Raw genomic sequence first — 17793 nt, forward strand, 5'->3', positions numbered from 1 at the left:
AACTCCTTTTCCAGCACTCTTTCCTCCATTCTTAAGCTTCTTCAACAACCTCCAGAATATTTTGCCACCTTCTCGATATTTATTTTCTATATTCTTGCCAAAGTCCTCCCATGACTTTTGTTTAGCTAATTTTACACAGTGTTTAGCTTTCTTGCATTTGTCTCTGTATTCTCTAAGAGCACACGCTGACTTATTTGCCAGGAACTTTTGATATGCTTTCTTCTTTTCCTTCACTGCCTCTTTAACTTCCTGTGTCCACCATGGAGTTCTAATTTTTCTATCCTTGCAGACAACTTCACCACATGCCTCTCTAGCTGAATCAATCAGGGCTTTCTTCAAGGCTTGCCACTGAATCTCCAAGGTTTGATTCCTGTTCTCAAAATCTTTCATTTTTTCTTCAATAATATCTATGTATTTTAGTCTACAGTTCACATTTGAGAACTGCTCAACTTTTATTCGCTTTAAAACTTTCTTACATGTTATTCTTTTCAATATGAAATTCAATTTTATCCTACTCAAGACTAAATAGTGATTGCTTCCAATTTCAAATCCTCTGTACACTCAGGTGTCCTGCACCAGAGAGAAAACATCACTATCAACAATAACATAGTCAATGAGACTTCTTATTCCTTGCCTCTTCTCTCCATGTGAATTTGTGCACATTTTTATGTTGGAACATGGTGTTAGTAATAACCAGTTCATGTCCTGAGCAGAAATCCAAAAGATATTTGCCATTATTATTAGCTTTGCTCTTTTCTCCAAATTTTCCCAAAAGATTTTTATATGTCTCACAATCATTTCTTACTCTGCTATTTAGATCCCCAACAAGGACCAACTTTTCCTTTTTCATTGTGTCAGTTGCTTTTTCTAAAGCCTCAAAAAATTCCTCCACTTCTACCTTAGTAGAATCTTCTGTGGGACCAGGCACAAATAAGTCTCATTGTCCAGTTCCCCATTCTCATATTTGCCCACATTACTCTACTTGAGACTGACTGCCATTCAAGAAGATTAGCCTTGTATTTAGTGTTGAATACTATGGCTACCCCTTCTTTTCCTTGATTGTCATTGCCTGAATATAACATTTTGTATTTATTGCTCAGAAAGATCTCACCAGCTTTTGTCTTTTTTTGTTTCAGTCACCCCTATTATATCTATCTGCTACTTATCTAATTCCTCAGCTAGCTCCATTTCTTTGCCATTCAGGCTTCTTATGTTGATAGTACCGATCTTTAACTCTGGTGATGTTGAGTTGGGGCATGTTTTCAGATTTGTTCCAGTAGCTGACTTTTCGCTGTTCGCCGTGGTTCCCTGGCGAAAACAACGGGGGCCTTGTTTAACCGGGCGACCCCCAGCCAGCATGAAATTTTGTCATATTGTACCATCATTTTTTATTGTGGTTTAACCAATAAGAATACAATTTGGTCGGCTAAATCCCAAATTGCCAGCCCATCCTCATTCGTTCAGTATCCAAGTAGCCCAACAGGGTGCACCACGAGAAGATGAGGATTGGACATTAGGTCAGAAGGCCTGGTCTGTTCTCCGCATTCCTTTATAGGCTATGTGGAGGAATTACCTTTATTATTAAAAAAAAGGGAAAATACAGCTTTTGCTGTCACACGTAATTGTTTATTTTATGAATGAAATTTAAAAGCAACAAATATCATATCTAAACTTTGTTTTATGATAATAATAAGAACATTTATTACGGGCATTATCCCAGTTACAATTTGTTAGAGATGGTTGTGAATTGCACAGTAAAAATAGGTAATAGTTTTACAAAACAAAATACAAATTACATGCATTAAACATACACTATGTAAATGATAGTAGTAAAAATAAAACATAAAATGTTGGTATTACATAAATTTAGATTACATTGATTGACGATGATAATTTTGTCAAACTTTAAAAGTTTGATATATAATCAAAAAATAATTTTACATGAAAAAGTTCCTCAGAATAAACAACTAATGTATGTTCATAGTTTACTCTTTCTGTTAAGGTGAATAAAATATTTCAAATGCTGTACGTTTTGCTGTACACATACTAATGCTGTATAGGACCAGTAAATGCTGTACATCTGGCCACATAATTTTGAGTTCATGCCACAAGTTGGTTAGTAGAATTTCACTCCAGCTTTCTGTGATTGCTTGATGTAATTTGATGAATGACATTTGTGGGCCTTTTGATGTCAATTTTTTGCTTTAAAATATTCCAAACATTTTTGATCAGATTAAGGTCCAAGCTATTCGAAGGCCAAATCGTAGATTAACACATGAATGTTAATCTAAGATAGCAAGAAAAAGACCTAGGATAAGCCCTAGTTATAAGAGGAATTGATACAGTTTGAAATTAAAACCTAGAAGGCCAACTGTAAGTTTGGAATTATGTCCAAAGCAACTAAGAGGCCAGTGTATTATATCTTAATTGTGCTTGTGTTAATATATTGTAGTTGAGGCTTTCAGGATTAAAATAAGGGGGAAAAAAAGCATACTACTTCCATATGAGGATATCTAATTTACCATCCAAAAATTCAGATAATATTATAGACCTGACAAATAACAGATTAATTTGGAAGAAAAATGTTCACAAGAAGTTAGTAATAATGTCAACTTAATTATGTAGTACTATCACATTGTGTCATGAAGTGATAATGATATTAATCAAATTAAATACTAAAATGAAATGGTTTATGTTCAAGAAAATGGCATTTTAAAAATTTCACTTGCTATAATGAACTACCAAAAAAGTCCCATAGGAACAATTTTATTATAAAGAAAATCCACTAAAACAAACTGTTCCCGTGATCCCAAATCTGTCACATGAGAGTCTACTGTATTTTAGGGAAATCACTTTTGATGTTAGGAGGCTGGGTGATTGCTTGGCCACTACCTTAAACTTGCTTTTGAACCATTTCGATTTTGAGGTTGGCAAGTGATTTGACAATTAATTCTGGAAGGTATTATCTACAAATTCTGATTTGTTAGTTTTTATGAATTTAGAAATGTATGTAGTATGACTGAAAATGTTTAATATTAATGACTAATAAATGAAAATTTTTTAATTATATATTTTATAATTTAAATCTGCTCTTAGTAGAATGAAATATACCTACCAATTGCAGCTTAAGATTTGAGTTATTGATCTCCTTAATGTACTGAACAGCTAAAATGAAAATGGTTATGTCACTAAAATAAAATGTATTCTTATATAGCATGATTATTGAATTAAATTATAAGAAAATCATAAATTTTGTATCATTAAATCCAGAATACATAGTAACTAAACAGGTATTTACTGCCATGATGATTGTTATTATTTTATATTTTTCATCTACTTTTGCCAACTTAAATTTTACTTCATATAGTTTTTTTTTACAGTACATGTCATTCTACTTTTTCTCATTTCAGAAAACTTGAGATATCACTGTTGAAAAATATCCAGGACAGAATTTTTTGTAGGGAAATTATAAGTACATGTGCCTTTGAGTTATTTCCTTCAAAGTACAACCCATATGATATTTCACAACCTTTCATTGTTTATTCATCACTGGAAGTTGGAAATGGAAAATGCTATGGAATATTCAGGTGTATATCTGCAACATCTTGAAATTGTTTTACCTTTAGATACTTGTATATAATACTTGTGTATATTTAGATACCTGTGGTCTGATAAGCTGACCACATCAGTTTACTCTTTGCATCCCATAATGCATAACTCCCCTTCATAGACGTATAATGGCCTACATCACATTTTGATACAGACTCTTATTATACACTCTGCCACAGATGTACCAACCCTGTGAAGGGAGCATACTATGTAAGGAATACAAAGAGCAGCTTGAAGTTTGAAAGGAAAAACAAAGATCTAGTTAGAGTGATGTAATTAGAAGACAAACATACAGTCAGATAATATTTGAGTCCTCACAAATAACAGACTAATTCAGAAGAAAATTGTTAATAGGAAGTTAGTAATAATGTAAACTTATCATACAGGACTATCAAAATGAATATTTTAACCCAATATTTCATGTAACACTAATTGAGATATGTTCATGGATAAAAAGGTAGGTTTAAATAACAATATAGAGTATCAAATAAGTAAGCATTCAAATATTTTGACTGTCCTCTGAACAGTCAAAGGATGATGGTTTTTCTGTTACTTGAAATGCAAGATTAGTCTCCCAGAGGTTTAGATTTTTTTTTTTTTTTTTTGCCATCTATATTTTAGGTTAGTTTTCTGTAGAGCATTGGTAAATTCTAGAATAACCTGTACCTGTTGAAGTGGAGTCTTTTTTGGGGTAACATTTTTTCTTTGTCTTATTGCATGTGGGGGCACAATGTACATGATCTGCTAATCTACTTTGTCCATAACTGTGTAATGGTTGTCTCTGTTTCACTGTGGATCTACCAGACTGTCCATAACAAGGGAATTTAGACTGGTAAGTGTATCCTATATTCCAGTACTGATAATGAATGAACATCTTTTGAAGAGTGGATAACGGAAGCTAATTTTAATACTGGCCTATAGGCAGTTTGTAACTGACGTTTATTGAGTGTCCCCCCCCAGATACTCCAACATATAGAACTATTATTGTTTAGGAGTAATTGGAGTCTGTTAGTTTGTGTGCTATTAGGTGCATTGTTTAATAACCTGTATTTTTATTTTTAGGAATGCAGTTACTTTTGGTGACATTTTTTTAAAAATATATACTAATTATGTTTAGGAGGAAGTCATTGACCACCTCTAGTTCTGTGTGCTATTTTTTTTTTTTTTTTTATTATGTCATGCATTTGTGCAGAATGGTGGTGTGAACTAACTCAGACAAAGGGGAAATCAGATGACTATGTGCTCAACACCCTTCATACGGTTAGATGGAAAAAGACTGTTACCCTAAAATTACTTCAAAAGTGACAGGTTATTCTGGGAATCTGCTGTTCTACAGAACACTCCTACCCTAAACAAATATACAGTAAAAACCTTCCAGACATTTGGAATGGGTGATCTACAGTCTCCCTCAATAAGTCTTCGACTCCTTGGAGATCTAAAATGTTGATAATAATAACAATAATTTCTTGTTTCTCTTCAAAAAAAAACTTTCAATTCTGATTATGGGATATTAAACAGAGGCAGTTTAGCAGAATTTTAAAAAATAGTTACACTTCAAAACATAGCTTACGCTTACTTCAATTCACTGCAATAAATCTGAAATTCCTTTCTATATTATAAGAAATTTAAAACATATTTCTGAAGGGAAGAAAGTTATTAAAAACTGATGATTTCTGGCTATTATACTGATGCCGTCTGTTGTTAACAGAAACACATGGCTGCATGGTTATCCTAGTGGCTATGCGCTTTACTACCATATGCCTGAGGAAGGAGTGTCCTAGGTTCGATTCCCATCAATGACATGAGGAGCTTAAGGATCTTTCTCAGCCATAGTCAAGTTAGCCAGTCTTGGACAGCAGGGTTTCCCCTCAGTTTACTGAGGTTTTCATCCTGCAAGCAGGCAAACCAGCCCAGTGAAATCACACACACAGGCTACAGTCATAGGATATAGTACTTATTCCCTCATTAGGAGGGCTCAACCAGTCCTAAGGGGCAGTTGAGGAATGGGAGGAATCCCACACAAATAAAATAAAAAACAGAAACACATGAACAAGCTTATAATCATTTGTCAAAAGAGGATGTAGAATGATAGGTAGAATTTTTTTCACTAAATTAATGAAATTGAGTATTTTTCTATTTCAATTTTTCATAAGCTATTGTTTGTCTGATTCTCTAAAGATATAGCAAATAACATCATATACTTTAGAATTTAAGCAATAAAAAAGGTGAGAGAGATGTTAACTTCAGCAAGTTCTTGTTTGACAGAGAGCATTGATTGATAATTATCAATTATAATAGATGGGAGAAGTTAAATCTTAGGTAGAATTTGTGTTATAAAGGTCTGCAGAATATAACCCTTGTATAAATCAGGATCTGGATGTATTATGTTTCACAACAAAAAATATTATTTTAGCTGCTTTTCCTTTTAAAAATTATCCTTAATGATTATTAGAAAATTCAAAATATGCAAAAATAAACTAATTTGCACAAAAGTAAAACACTGCTTGTATACTTTAATGAAATCCCATGATGAATATAAACTGACCGATGGCAACACCACCCAATAAGTCACTTCCTTATTTCTAGAAAGTGAAGTGCTGAATCAAAATATGTACTAAATTATATATGTAGGCTAAGGAACCATTTGTATCCTAACAGAAAAATCGCAACTGTTGCTTTATCCCTTGACCGGACTACAATCATTAAATTATCCTAAATATGAAATAAAATAATTATACCACCTTACCTTTATGGAAATCATTAAGGAAATAAAGTGGCTTCACAACTGGAGTAATAGGTTCAATCAATGCCATAATGCCATTCTAAAATTAAAAATAAATAAAATAAAATATTATAATTAAGAATAAATTTATAAAAAATCTAAAAAGAAATAATAATACACTTTAACAAGAAATAAAATTATTTCTTGTTTATTTAGAATTTTCATATAATCATCCTCTATTTTAAACAATTCCTTCTACTGTACAAAGTAGGTAGGAGTGTAATGTTAGTCGTTCTCTTTACTTTCTCATCTGAGCTCTGCTGTGAAAAATTATCTTGCTTTACTGCAACATATCACATGCATCATTCAATATTTTGGGGAAAAATATACCAGGAAATCAAACATAAATATACTATTATACTATAATATACCTTTAGGTTAATAATAAACAGATCAGATACCAGAGAGTATATTAATAAAAGGGTTTTGATTAATATGGCAATATTTTGCTCTTACCACATCTTTATACACAGAATAATATATGACATTAACTGTGGGACAAAAGTAATAACAAACAAACATTATGTCATAGAAAGCACTCTCTGGGTAGGGGAGTATTGTGTGTGTGTGTGTGTGTGTGTGTGTGTGTGTGTGTGTGTGGATAGGAATAGTTCAGACAGTCAGCCAATGAGCTGACAATCTTTTCAAATACAGGTAACCCTTGTATAACGCGGATGTTAGGTTCCATAGAAATGCCGCGTTATATAAATCGTGTTATGTGAGACTCAGATCACATAGAAAAAGTAGGGTCCAGTTTCTGAAATTGTTTTTTTTAAAGATTATATAAACAATGACATAGCCAACAAAAACATATTTTTATTTAACTCAGGTAACTCATGTAAGTTAAGGAAACATATAAACTATGAAACAAAATACATAGTTCCCTTATAAAATTATAAATTGTAAGTAAACTTCATTGTTTATAATGCATAAAATGCTTTAGGCAAAATAAAATAAAGTGCATAATTTAATCATCATCACTGTCTTCAAAACTAACATTTCATAGATATTCTTTATTTACGAGTGGCCGGACGTCGTCATCACTTGAAATCTCTTGAACATCATTTGCATAATTCTCATTGCCTACTTTGGCTGGTTTAGTTATCAAGAATCAGTAATAAGACCTTGCTTACCACTACTGCAATTTTTTATTAAGTTCATAATATGGAGCTAAACAAATATCCAATTGTCTTGTGAATTTTCCAGAGTGCTCCATTGAGAGATCATTATCCATAAAAATAACTTTCTTGCCAAGTTCAATCTTTCTGCTGAATTCAATTTCTTTAAACTGAATTCCTTAACGGATTCATCACAATCAGAATCTTTGGCAGAACTTTCCTCATTTCGACGTCATCTATAATTGTACGTTTCTCCTCATTTAAATCTATTTCACCATCAATTAATTCACTAATTTCGTTTTCAACCATATCGCAAAAATGCTCTATGTGGCCATTACTATAAAAATAAATTTTTCACATAAAAAAAAGCATTACATATTGTATGTAACTCACCAAAAAATAAAGTGCTCAGCTTGAGATTAACACACTTATGATTTTTAATGCACTTTCTTGGCAGAAAATGAAGACAATTTTTGACAATAAATACTTTATATGGTAAACAATTGACATACATGTGTGCTAAAGGGTATTTCCCCTAATATAAATTCGCTACTTATAACTACATACGTGATACGGGCAGATGAAAATTTAACGAAGATAAAATTTGATTTTTAAGTTGCATGTTGAAAAATATATGAAAAGATAAAGTGTTACTACAGTTTGTAGACCGTCTTATATCAAAATCGTTCTATAAGTACCGCATTCAACAAGGGCTACTACAATTTGTAGACCATGTTATATTGAAACCGCTGTATAAGTACTGCATTATACGAGGGTTACTTGTATATTAAATAAGTTAATCTGTTCATGTCAGGCTGGGATGGATTATATATTCATGGGTGATACTGATTTTTTTTTTTATAGCATAAAAGAAAGAAAGTGAGGATGCTTCTCTTCCCTTTCACCTTGAATGAAGGAGGGATAACTTATTCCTAAACATCAAGGGAAATTAACTAATCTGAACCTGAAATTCTCCTCCTGGGGAAGAGAGAGAGAGAGATGAAAAAAATTCTAAAATGTGATTGCATGACATTTATTGAACAAAATACATTCATAAACCTTCAACATAACCTTCATTCTGCCTTTGATAAGTCTTATGTTCCTGTCAGTAAATCTTTTGTTGTTGATGTGTTTGATAAGTCACTTCAGCACAAACCTCATCAATGGTAGTGAATATTTCCCATGGAGGGATCTCTTCCTACTTAAGAAAGAACTCCTCCATGGGGAAATATTTAAACCAAATATTGATCAAATATTTGACTGTTATGGTTAACACATGTACAAAGAAAAATAAAACTTAACCTCTTCATTTTTCAGGTGGAAGATGAATGTCAATGTCCTGTTTGAGACCACTGCCCTACTTATTGGAAGTCTCAAGTAGCTGGAAAAAATTTCCATGTTTGGACTCTAGAGCAGAGTTTCCAGATTTTGTATAAAAATAACCAAAAACAAAAAATATATAAAAATACTTAAAAATAAGAAAAAAATCCATAGCTCACCTATGGGAAGTAATGTACTATAGGTTTACAAGCTTTTATGAGTGGGAGCAACATAAAATATATTTCTTTGTTACAAGGATATTAGGAAAAGAAGATCAGCTGACAACATTTAACCAATTTTCTTCTCTCCCTGATGATATCTTTGTAATAAGGAAGAAATATATAGCAGTTAAATTCTATTTTTTTTTTTTTACATGTGTTAGCAGTTATTAACATTAACAATACAGTAGTCTAGAATGCATCTTCCTTTAAAACATCCAGGAACAGATCAAATCAGGAGGGCTCAAGCTGGGATGTGCAGGGAAAAGAACAAGGGATACCAGAAACTTTAAGAGTGTGATTAGTAAGCATGAGAATTAGATTTTTTGCTTAAAAAAATTGGCGAATGAGTTGCCATAGGAGGTTGTGAGTGCTTTGTCAGTGGATGAGTTTGAAATATATGATGGTGTGTAAATAATAATTAGCAAGAACTCTAGTGTAATAATACCTGTGTAATGATAATTAGGTTTTGCAATATGTAAAAACTACACAACCTAATCCATGAATCTGTTCACATCTAGAAGATGTGAACAGATTCATTAGTATTGTTTTAACTTCTTGATTACTGGCATTTTAAGACCTCACCACCATGAACTGTATCCCCAGTGCTGCATATTTCATGAAAAGCGAAGTAACATTACAGAATAACAGACATTCTGTTCAATTTATAATAATAGCAATACTACATTTAATCTGTCATGTCAATACAGAGATCTCTAGCATTATACTGATATTCAATGACATTAATGAAAGTTAACCATTTCTGCTTTTATTTATCACTCAAATTGATTTTAATTACCACTATGCAAGTCCATCCAGTTATGTATTACTTTTACTACACTGGTTGTTGCATTATCATTTCAACATGGATAGGCACCTGGAACACTGGTTTTCCATTTATGTATTTTACATATTTACCACGAGTATCATACTGTAGTTCTTCATTTAAACTTCACATACTTATACAACAGTAATTAAAGTAATACCTCTGCAAGCTGATTGGCTGCAGTTTTCAGGTTCTCTACATAAACTGTTTCCACTTCTGTATCATGAATATATTTTGAAAGAAGACCAGCAATAATGTGCATCCTAAAATATTGAAAAATGTAAATATTTATTAGCATCATAATTTTAAAATCTGCAAGAAAATTGTAATGTTTTACCATCGTGAAAACAGGACAAACTTGATAACTATAAGTTATGAACACAAAAAAAAGTATATAAAATACATAACACTAGTTCAATACATTTACTCACTACAGCAAACACTACCATAACAAACTGCTGAAAAGTATCAAAAAATAGCAACTAAAACCTCATAGGATGCTACTGCTAAAAGAAATTCACTATAATAAACTATTCCTCTGGTCCCTAAGAGTTTGCTAAATTAAGGGTTAATTGGACATATTAAAGGAATGAAATTTGTTGTTACATGCCACCAATGACTTGACTCACCTGCTCACATAATATAACCACAGTATATTAACTACTGTTTAGCAATCACTGCTTCCAAGGACCATTCTGTCTTATATTTATAAAATATTCTTATTAGTCATTCTTGCAATCCATAGGATTCTTTATAGTCTCCTCCACATCCAAAATTCAAATGAATCAATTCTTTAGTAAAACAAAAGTGATGGCTTCTAGCAATCAGGATGAATTTATGACTGAGGGAGATAAAATAGAGGTGGTTGAATGTTGTGATCTACTGGGGTCCAGAATAAAGAATTATGGTCAATGTGAAGATAAAATTTAAATAAGGATAGCTACTGGGAAAAAAGTTATGCTGAACTTGACAAAATTATGAAAGACAGATGTCAGTAAGGCCACAAACGGTAAAATTTTAATTTTCATTGCAATGGTATTAAGTTTACATGGTGCAGTGCTAATTTGTTAATGAAATTTGGAGACTTTTAAGCCAAAGAATTTAGCTGGCCTCAGGTAACCAAGTTTTGCTTATGAAAGTTATCCTTGGAAAATTCAACTCAATGCTACAGATTTCTCAGACTCCTTGCATTAATACATGACAGACACAAAAATTCATCTGAAGACCAACAAGCATGCACACTACTCTTATTATCCTAATACCAATTTCATGAACTTTCCTACTTTCCTTATCTATAATTCCCTACTTCCCCAACTACAAATATTACACAGTGTTTGAGTACCATTAAACCTATACCATCTCTCAATCCCACTATCCACCCTCATTTTCCAGTTCCTTTCACTCATATATCTTGCTTTCTTTTCACTCTGTCCTCTCACAATCAGTCACTCATTCTTACATCCACTTTTTTCCTGTCGTTTCATGATCTGTCTCTATCATGCTCCTTGATTTCTTAATTTTCCATATCCATACATGCTTCATCTTTAATCATTTCCTCTCTCTCACTTGCTCTTCCTTTACATGTTTATCCCTACATTCACTCTTTCTCAGCAATGACAACTACACTTTTAGATATAGAAGACTTTGGATGTGCTTAATGATCAAAGCTGTATAACTGAGAGGAGACCTCTACATAGCCTTTGAAGGAATGAGGAGAACCAACCAGGACTTCTGACCTAATGTCCAATACTCACCTTCTCGTGGTGCACCCTATTGGATATCTACCTGTATACTGAACGAACGAGGATGGGCTGGCAATTTGGGATTTAGCTGACCAAATTGTATTCTTATTGGCTTAAACCAAACTACAAAATGATGGTACAACATGACAAAATTTCATGCCGGCTGGAGCGTCGCCCGGTTAAACAAGGCCCCATTGTTTTCGGCAGGGAAACCAGAGCAAACAGTGAAAAGTCAGCTACTGGAACAAATATGAAAACACACCCCAACTCAACATCACCAGAGTTAAGGATCGGTACTATCAACATAAGAAGCCTGAATGGCAAAGAAATGGAGCTAGCTGAGGAATTAGATAAGTACCAGAGCGACATAATAGGGGGTGACTGAAACAAAAAAGGCAAAAACTGGTGAGATCTTTCTGAGCAATAAATACAAAATGTTATATTCAGGCAATGACAATCAAGGAAAAGAAGGAGTAGCCATAGTATTCAACACTAAATACGAGGCTAATCTTCTTGAATGGCAGGCAGTCTCAAGTAGAGTGATGTGGGCAAATATCACAATGGGGAACTGGACAATGAGACGTATTTGTGCCTATGGTCCCACAGAAGGTTCTACTAAGGTAGAAGTGGGAGAAAGTTTTTGAGGCTTTAGAAAAAGCAACTGACACAATGAAAAAGGAAAAGTTGGTCCTTGTTGGGGATCTAAATAGCAGAGTAGGAAATGATTGTGAGACATACAAAAATATTTTGGAAAAATTTGGAGAAAAGAGCAAAGCTAATAATAATGGCAAATATCTGTTGGATTTCTGCTCAGGACATGGACTGGTTATAACTAACACCATGTTCCAACATAAAAATGTGCACAAATTCACATGGAGAGAAGAGGCAAGGAATAAGACGTCTCATTGACTATGTTATTGTTGATAGTGATGTTTTCTCCCTGGTGCAGGACACCAGAGTGTACAGAGGATTTGAAATTGGAAGTGATCACTATTTAGTCTTGAGCAGGATAAAATTGAATTTCATATTGAAAAGAAAACACGTAAGAAAGATTTAAAGCAAATAAAAGTTGAGCAGCTCTCAGATGTGAACTGTAGGCAAAGATTATTGAAGAAAAAATGAAAGAGTTTGAGAACAGGAACCAAACTTTGGAGATACAGTGGCAAGCCTTGAAGAAAACACTGATTGATTCAGCCATAGAGGCATGTGGTGAGGGTTGTCTGTAATTATTAAAAAATCAGAACTCCATGGTGGACACAGGAAGTTAAAGAGGCAGTGAAGAAAAAGAAGAAAGCATATCAAAAGTTCCTGGCAAATAAGTCAGCTTGTGCTCTTAGAGAATACAGAGACAAATGCAAGAATGCTAAACACTGTGTAAAACTAGCTAAACAAAAGTCATGGGAGGACTTTGGCAAGAATATAGAAAATAAATATCAAGAAGGTGGCAAAATATTCTGGAGGTTGTTGAAGAAGCTTAAGAATTGAGGAAAAAGTGCTGTAAAAGGAGTTCGAGATGATAAAGATGACATGAAAATGGGAGAAACAGATATCCTTGAAGTATGGAGTAATTACTTAGTAAAATTTTGCTAAATGAAACAAGCAGTGATGACAGCACAGTGGTAAAAAACACTGACCAGCCATGCAGTCAGGAATACATATCCATACTTGAAGTAGAAAATGCCATCAAAGGCTTGAAATGTGGAAAGACAGCAGGAGTAGATGAAATTTAACCAGAAATGTTGAAGTATGGTGGTATAAAAGGCTTACAGTGGCTGCTCTGCATAGTTCGGAAAGCCTGAACAGATGGACAAATTCCAGATGATTGGAGTAGAGCTCTCATAGTACCCATATATAAAAAGGGAAATAAAACTGAATGTGAGAATTACAGAGCTATTTTTCTACTGAGTGTTTCTGGTAAGATTTATGCAAGTATACTTGAGAAACGGTTGAGAAGAATTGTGGAAGAAAAGCTTGGTGAAGAACAGGTTGGATTCAGGAGAAATAGAGGCTGTCAGGATCAGACCTTCACTTTACGACAAATAGTTGAGAAATCATGGGAATATAACAAAGATCCGTATTTAAGTTTTGTAGATCTGGACAAAGTCTCTGGGGTTCACATTGGTGAATACAAGCATGGGAAACCTGAGATACCCAAGCTAGACCTGATCTTACTTCATACAATATACACTTGGTATATCATATCCGGAGAATGGTCTTCTACTCTTTTTTCACTCTACTCTCTCTTATTTCTTACCCCCCCCCCCAGCGCTATTAGAGCAACTCGAGGGCGGGGGGGGGGGCGACTCTTTCATCTCAAACTGTAGTTTTCACTATCTACTAAAAAAAGCGGCTGAATTCAGTACAAGGAGTGGTGGTTGACACTTGACGAAAACTTAACCATTGAAACGGAATGGACTCTAACCAACCTAAAGATACATGCCGGCTTGTACCGTGGCCCGGTCAAACAAGGGTGGCGCCCACTATTAGGGAACCAAGAGAAAAATATGCTATTGGAACAAAACATCACCTAATAGACAGGAAAAACATAACAAGCATAGGAGCATGGAATGTAAGAACTCTTCACCAGGAAGGAGTATTGGAAATACTACTGCATGAATTAGACAACTACCGATGGGAAGTGATTGGACTCTGCGAAACCAAATGGACTGGAAAAGGAGAATTCCACCATGGACAGTACAAAATCTTAACTTCAGGCAGGGATGACAACAAACACCCAGAAGGAGTAGCACTTATATTAAAACCAAAGGCTCAAAAATTCTCTATTGTCCTACAATCCTATCTCACCTAGGATAATTAAAGCAAGATTTAAAACATCAATCAGATCATTAACTATTATTCAAGTATACTCACCAACTTCGACATCATCATCAGAAGACAGTGAGGAGTTCTATATAGATTTGCAAAAAGCAGTACAGCAGACATCAAGTCAAGATCTCCTAATTGTAATGGGGGACTTAAACGCCAAAGTAGGCAAAGACTGGGATACCTGGCCAAGAGTAATCGGAAAGTTCAGGTATGGAGAAAGCAATGAACGTGGCGAAAGACTGCTAAACGTCTGCTCAAATAATAGACTAACAATAACCAACACTCTCTTTAAACATCCAAAACCCCAAAGAAAATGAACATGGATATCACCAGACAGACAAACCAAGAATATGATAGACTATATTATTGTAAACCAAAGATGGAAATCAAGTATCCTAAACTGTAGATCCTTCTCTGCAGATTGTGGATCAGACCATAAGCTAGTATTAGCAAACCTAAGAATAAAGTTAAAATCTGGAAGCACTTTCAGAATCAAAAGGAGACAATGTAAAAAAACTACAAGACAACAATATTCTAAGAAAATATCAACTAGAACTAGATAAAAACCTGAAGGAACTACCAAAACAGAATATAAACATCGAAGAACATTGGTGCAAATTAAAGGAAATAATATTAAATTCGGCAGAAAAAAAAATAGGTTACACAGAAAGAGGAAGTAAAAAGGTTTCGATCTCAAATGAAGTAAAAAGGTTAAGCGATCAAAGGAAAAGCATAAAACTAAAACAGAACTATAGCAGAAATGAATATAATAGATTAACCAGAGAAATTAGAAAACTAGTTAAAAGAGACAAGAATAACTGGTTAGAAGAAAAATGCAAAATGGTAGAAAAGCTATCAAAAGAAAATAACCTTCAGGGATTATATAAACAAATAGACCAAATTAATAAGATACGGACAACAAAAATTATAATGATCAAAAACAAAGAGGAACAATTAATTGAAAGTAAAACAAAAAAGAATGGCCAGACGGGAAGAATACTTCAAAGATTTATATAATAAAAACAGCTCCCAGGATATTACGATTCCAGCCACTGAAATGGAAGAGGAAACAAATATCTTTACCAAAGAAATAATAGCACACAGCATAGAAAAACTCAAAACTAGGAAAGCACCTGGCATCGATCAAATACACGCAGAATTCTTAAAAGCTGGAAAGGAACAACTTTTGGAACCATTAAAAACATTATTTGAAAGGATCTACAAAAACGAAGCAGTGCCTACTGATTGGACCAAATCAGTCATAACTCCTATATACAAAAAAAGGAGATAAAACAGAATGCAATAATTACAGAGGCATTAGCCTCCTCAGTATTCCAAGTAAGGTTTTTACGAAAGTACTCCAAAAACAAATTAAACCATGTATAGAACTGGCACTAGGAGAAGAACAAGCTGGCTTCAAACCAGGGCAAAGCACAATTGATCAACTATTCACCTTAAGACAGCTAATAGAAAAGACACTAGAGTACAACCGAAGTTGCTACATAAATTTCATTGACTTTCGTCAAGCATTTGATTCAATCCATAGAAGAGAACTATGGAAGAATTTGGAATTCCCAACAAAAATAAGAATAATAAAGAATCTGTATGAGTAATCTGAAAGTGCAGTACGAATGGAGGACACCTAAACCAACTGGTTCCACACAGAGAGCAGAGTAAGACAGGGATGCAATCTGTCACCAGACGTGTTCAATCTTACACTGGAAGAAGCAACCAATAAGGCATTAAACAACAAAGACTCCGGAATCAAAATATATGGGAAAAATGTGACAATAAAATTTGCAGACGACATTGCATTACTTGCAAGCACAGAAGAAAATCTACAGCGATGAAACAAAGGAGGAGTGTATAAAATTTGGATTAAACATAAATATAGACAAAACAAAAATTATGCAAATAGGAAAAAGAAGCACCAATCTGAAAATTGAAATTGATAGTAAGAATATAGAGCAGGTAGAAAATTTTACCTACCTTGAAAGAGTTATTGAGTACAATGTTGAAATTATAAAAGATATAAACAGACAAATCAGTCAAGCATCCCAAACTTTTGGACGACTTAATAAATTATGAAAGTCGAGAGACATCAAACAAGTAACAAAAGTAAGAATCTATGAAACAATGGTCCTCCCAATACTCCTCTATGGAAGTGAATGCTGGAATCTCAAAAAGGCTGAAGAGAAAAAAATTATTTGTTACTGAAATGGGTTGGCTAAGAAGATTACTTGGAGTATCTCTGCTGGAACAACTAAGAAACGAAGACATAAGGAAACGACCAAAACAAGAAATAACAATAATAGACAAAATCTAAGAAAGAAGACTGCGATGGTTTGGCCACGTGACCAAAATGGGAACAGAAAGACTACCATCTAAAGCCCTGAATACAACGATGGAAGGTAAAAGATCCAAAGGATGGTCCAGAATTAGATGGATAGACAAAATAAAAGAGGACCTGAAAACCAAATCATAACAGGCGACACCAAACTGGACAGAATTGTTCCGACTCTTCCGCGACAGATAGAAGTGGAAGAGTCCGAACAATTCTGTCCAGTTTGGTGTCGCTTGTTATTCGGCCTCATCATCATCCACACAGATGATGGAAGAGAGAAGAAGAAGAAGATCTGGAAAAGGCATATGACAAGGTGCCAAGAGAGAAGCTATTCAAAACGCTACAGTTATATGGTGTCGATGGGACATTATATCAAGCAATACTTACTCTTTATTTTAGTTGTAAGTCAGCAGTCAGAATTGAAGGAAGTACAGGAAGACGGTTTAATGTTAAATCTGGTATCAGACAAGGATGTAGGTTATCCCCTCTGTTATTCATTATCTATATGGATCACATTATGAAAGAAAGTGGTATTAAACCTGATATCAAAATTGGAGATGTTAATGTTAGCTCTTTGCTTTATGCGGATGACATTATACTTCTAAATAAATCCATTACAAGTCTGCAAGATTCCCTGACTAAATTGAATAACTGTTGTAATAGATATGGTATGAAGGTCAGCAATAAAAAGACAAAGACAATGAAAATAGGCAGAAGCATTGAAAATGTCAACTGTGTGAACGGAGAACCTGTGGAACAAGTAAAACATTTCAGCTACTTAGGCACGATTTTTAGTGAAGATGGAATCAACAAAGCTGGTATGGTAGGAAGTCAACTGAATAAATTCATATGGAATAAGAGAGAAATTAGTCAGAACACTAAATTAGCTGTATACAAGACAATGTTCAAACCAGTTTTAACTTATGGAGATCTGAGAGCTGGGTCAGAAGTAAAACACTTGACCAAAGACTAGAGACTACAGATATGAGAGTTCTGCGAAAGATTAGA

At 33.9% G+C, this 17793-nt stretch overlaps 1 protein-coding gene across 2 annotated transcripts in view; it reads right to left on the reverse strand.

Moving 5' to 3' along the window:
• Gip (hydroxypyruvate isomerase-like protein Gip) overlaps positions 1–17793 on the reverse strand; it is a 178485-nt gene that overhangs the window by 19521 nt on the left and 141171 nt on the right. For both annotated transcript variants that reach the window (XM_090410111.1, XM_090410110.1), the window contains exons 3-5: positions 10034–10136; positions 6356–6431; positions 3116–3165 (exon numbers count right to left, since the gene is read on the reverse strand). In XM_090410111.1, the coding sequence (XP_090266237.1) occupies positions 3116–3165; positions 6356–6431; positions 10034–10136 (229 nt within the window). The remainder of the gene's footprint in view (positions 1–3115; positions 3166–6355; positions 6432–10033; positions 10137–17793) is intronic.

This window comes from Typopeltis vanoorti, chromosome 20, assembly GCF_054136105.1.
Source record: "Typopeltis vanoorti isolate ZY-2024b chromosome 20, IOZ_Tvanoo_1.0, whole genome shotgun sequence".
NCBI classification, from domain to species: Eukaryota; Metazoa; Arthropoda; class Arachnida; order Uropygi; family Thelyphonidae; genus Typopeltis; species Typopeltis vanoorti.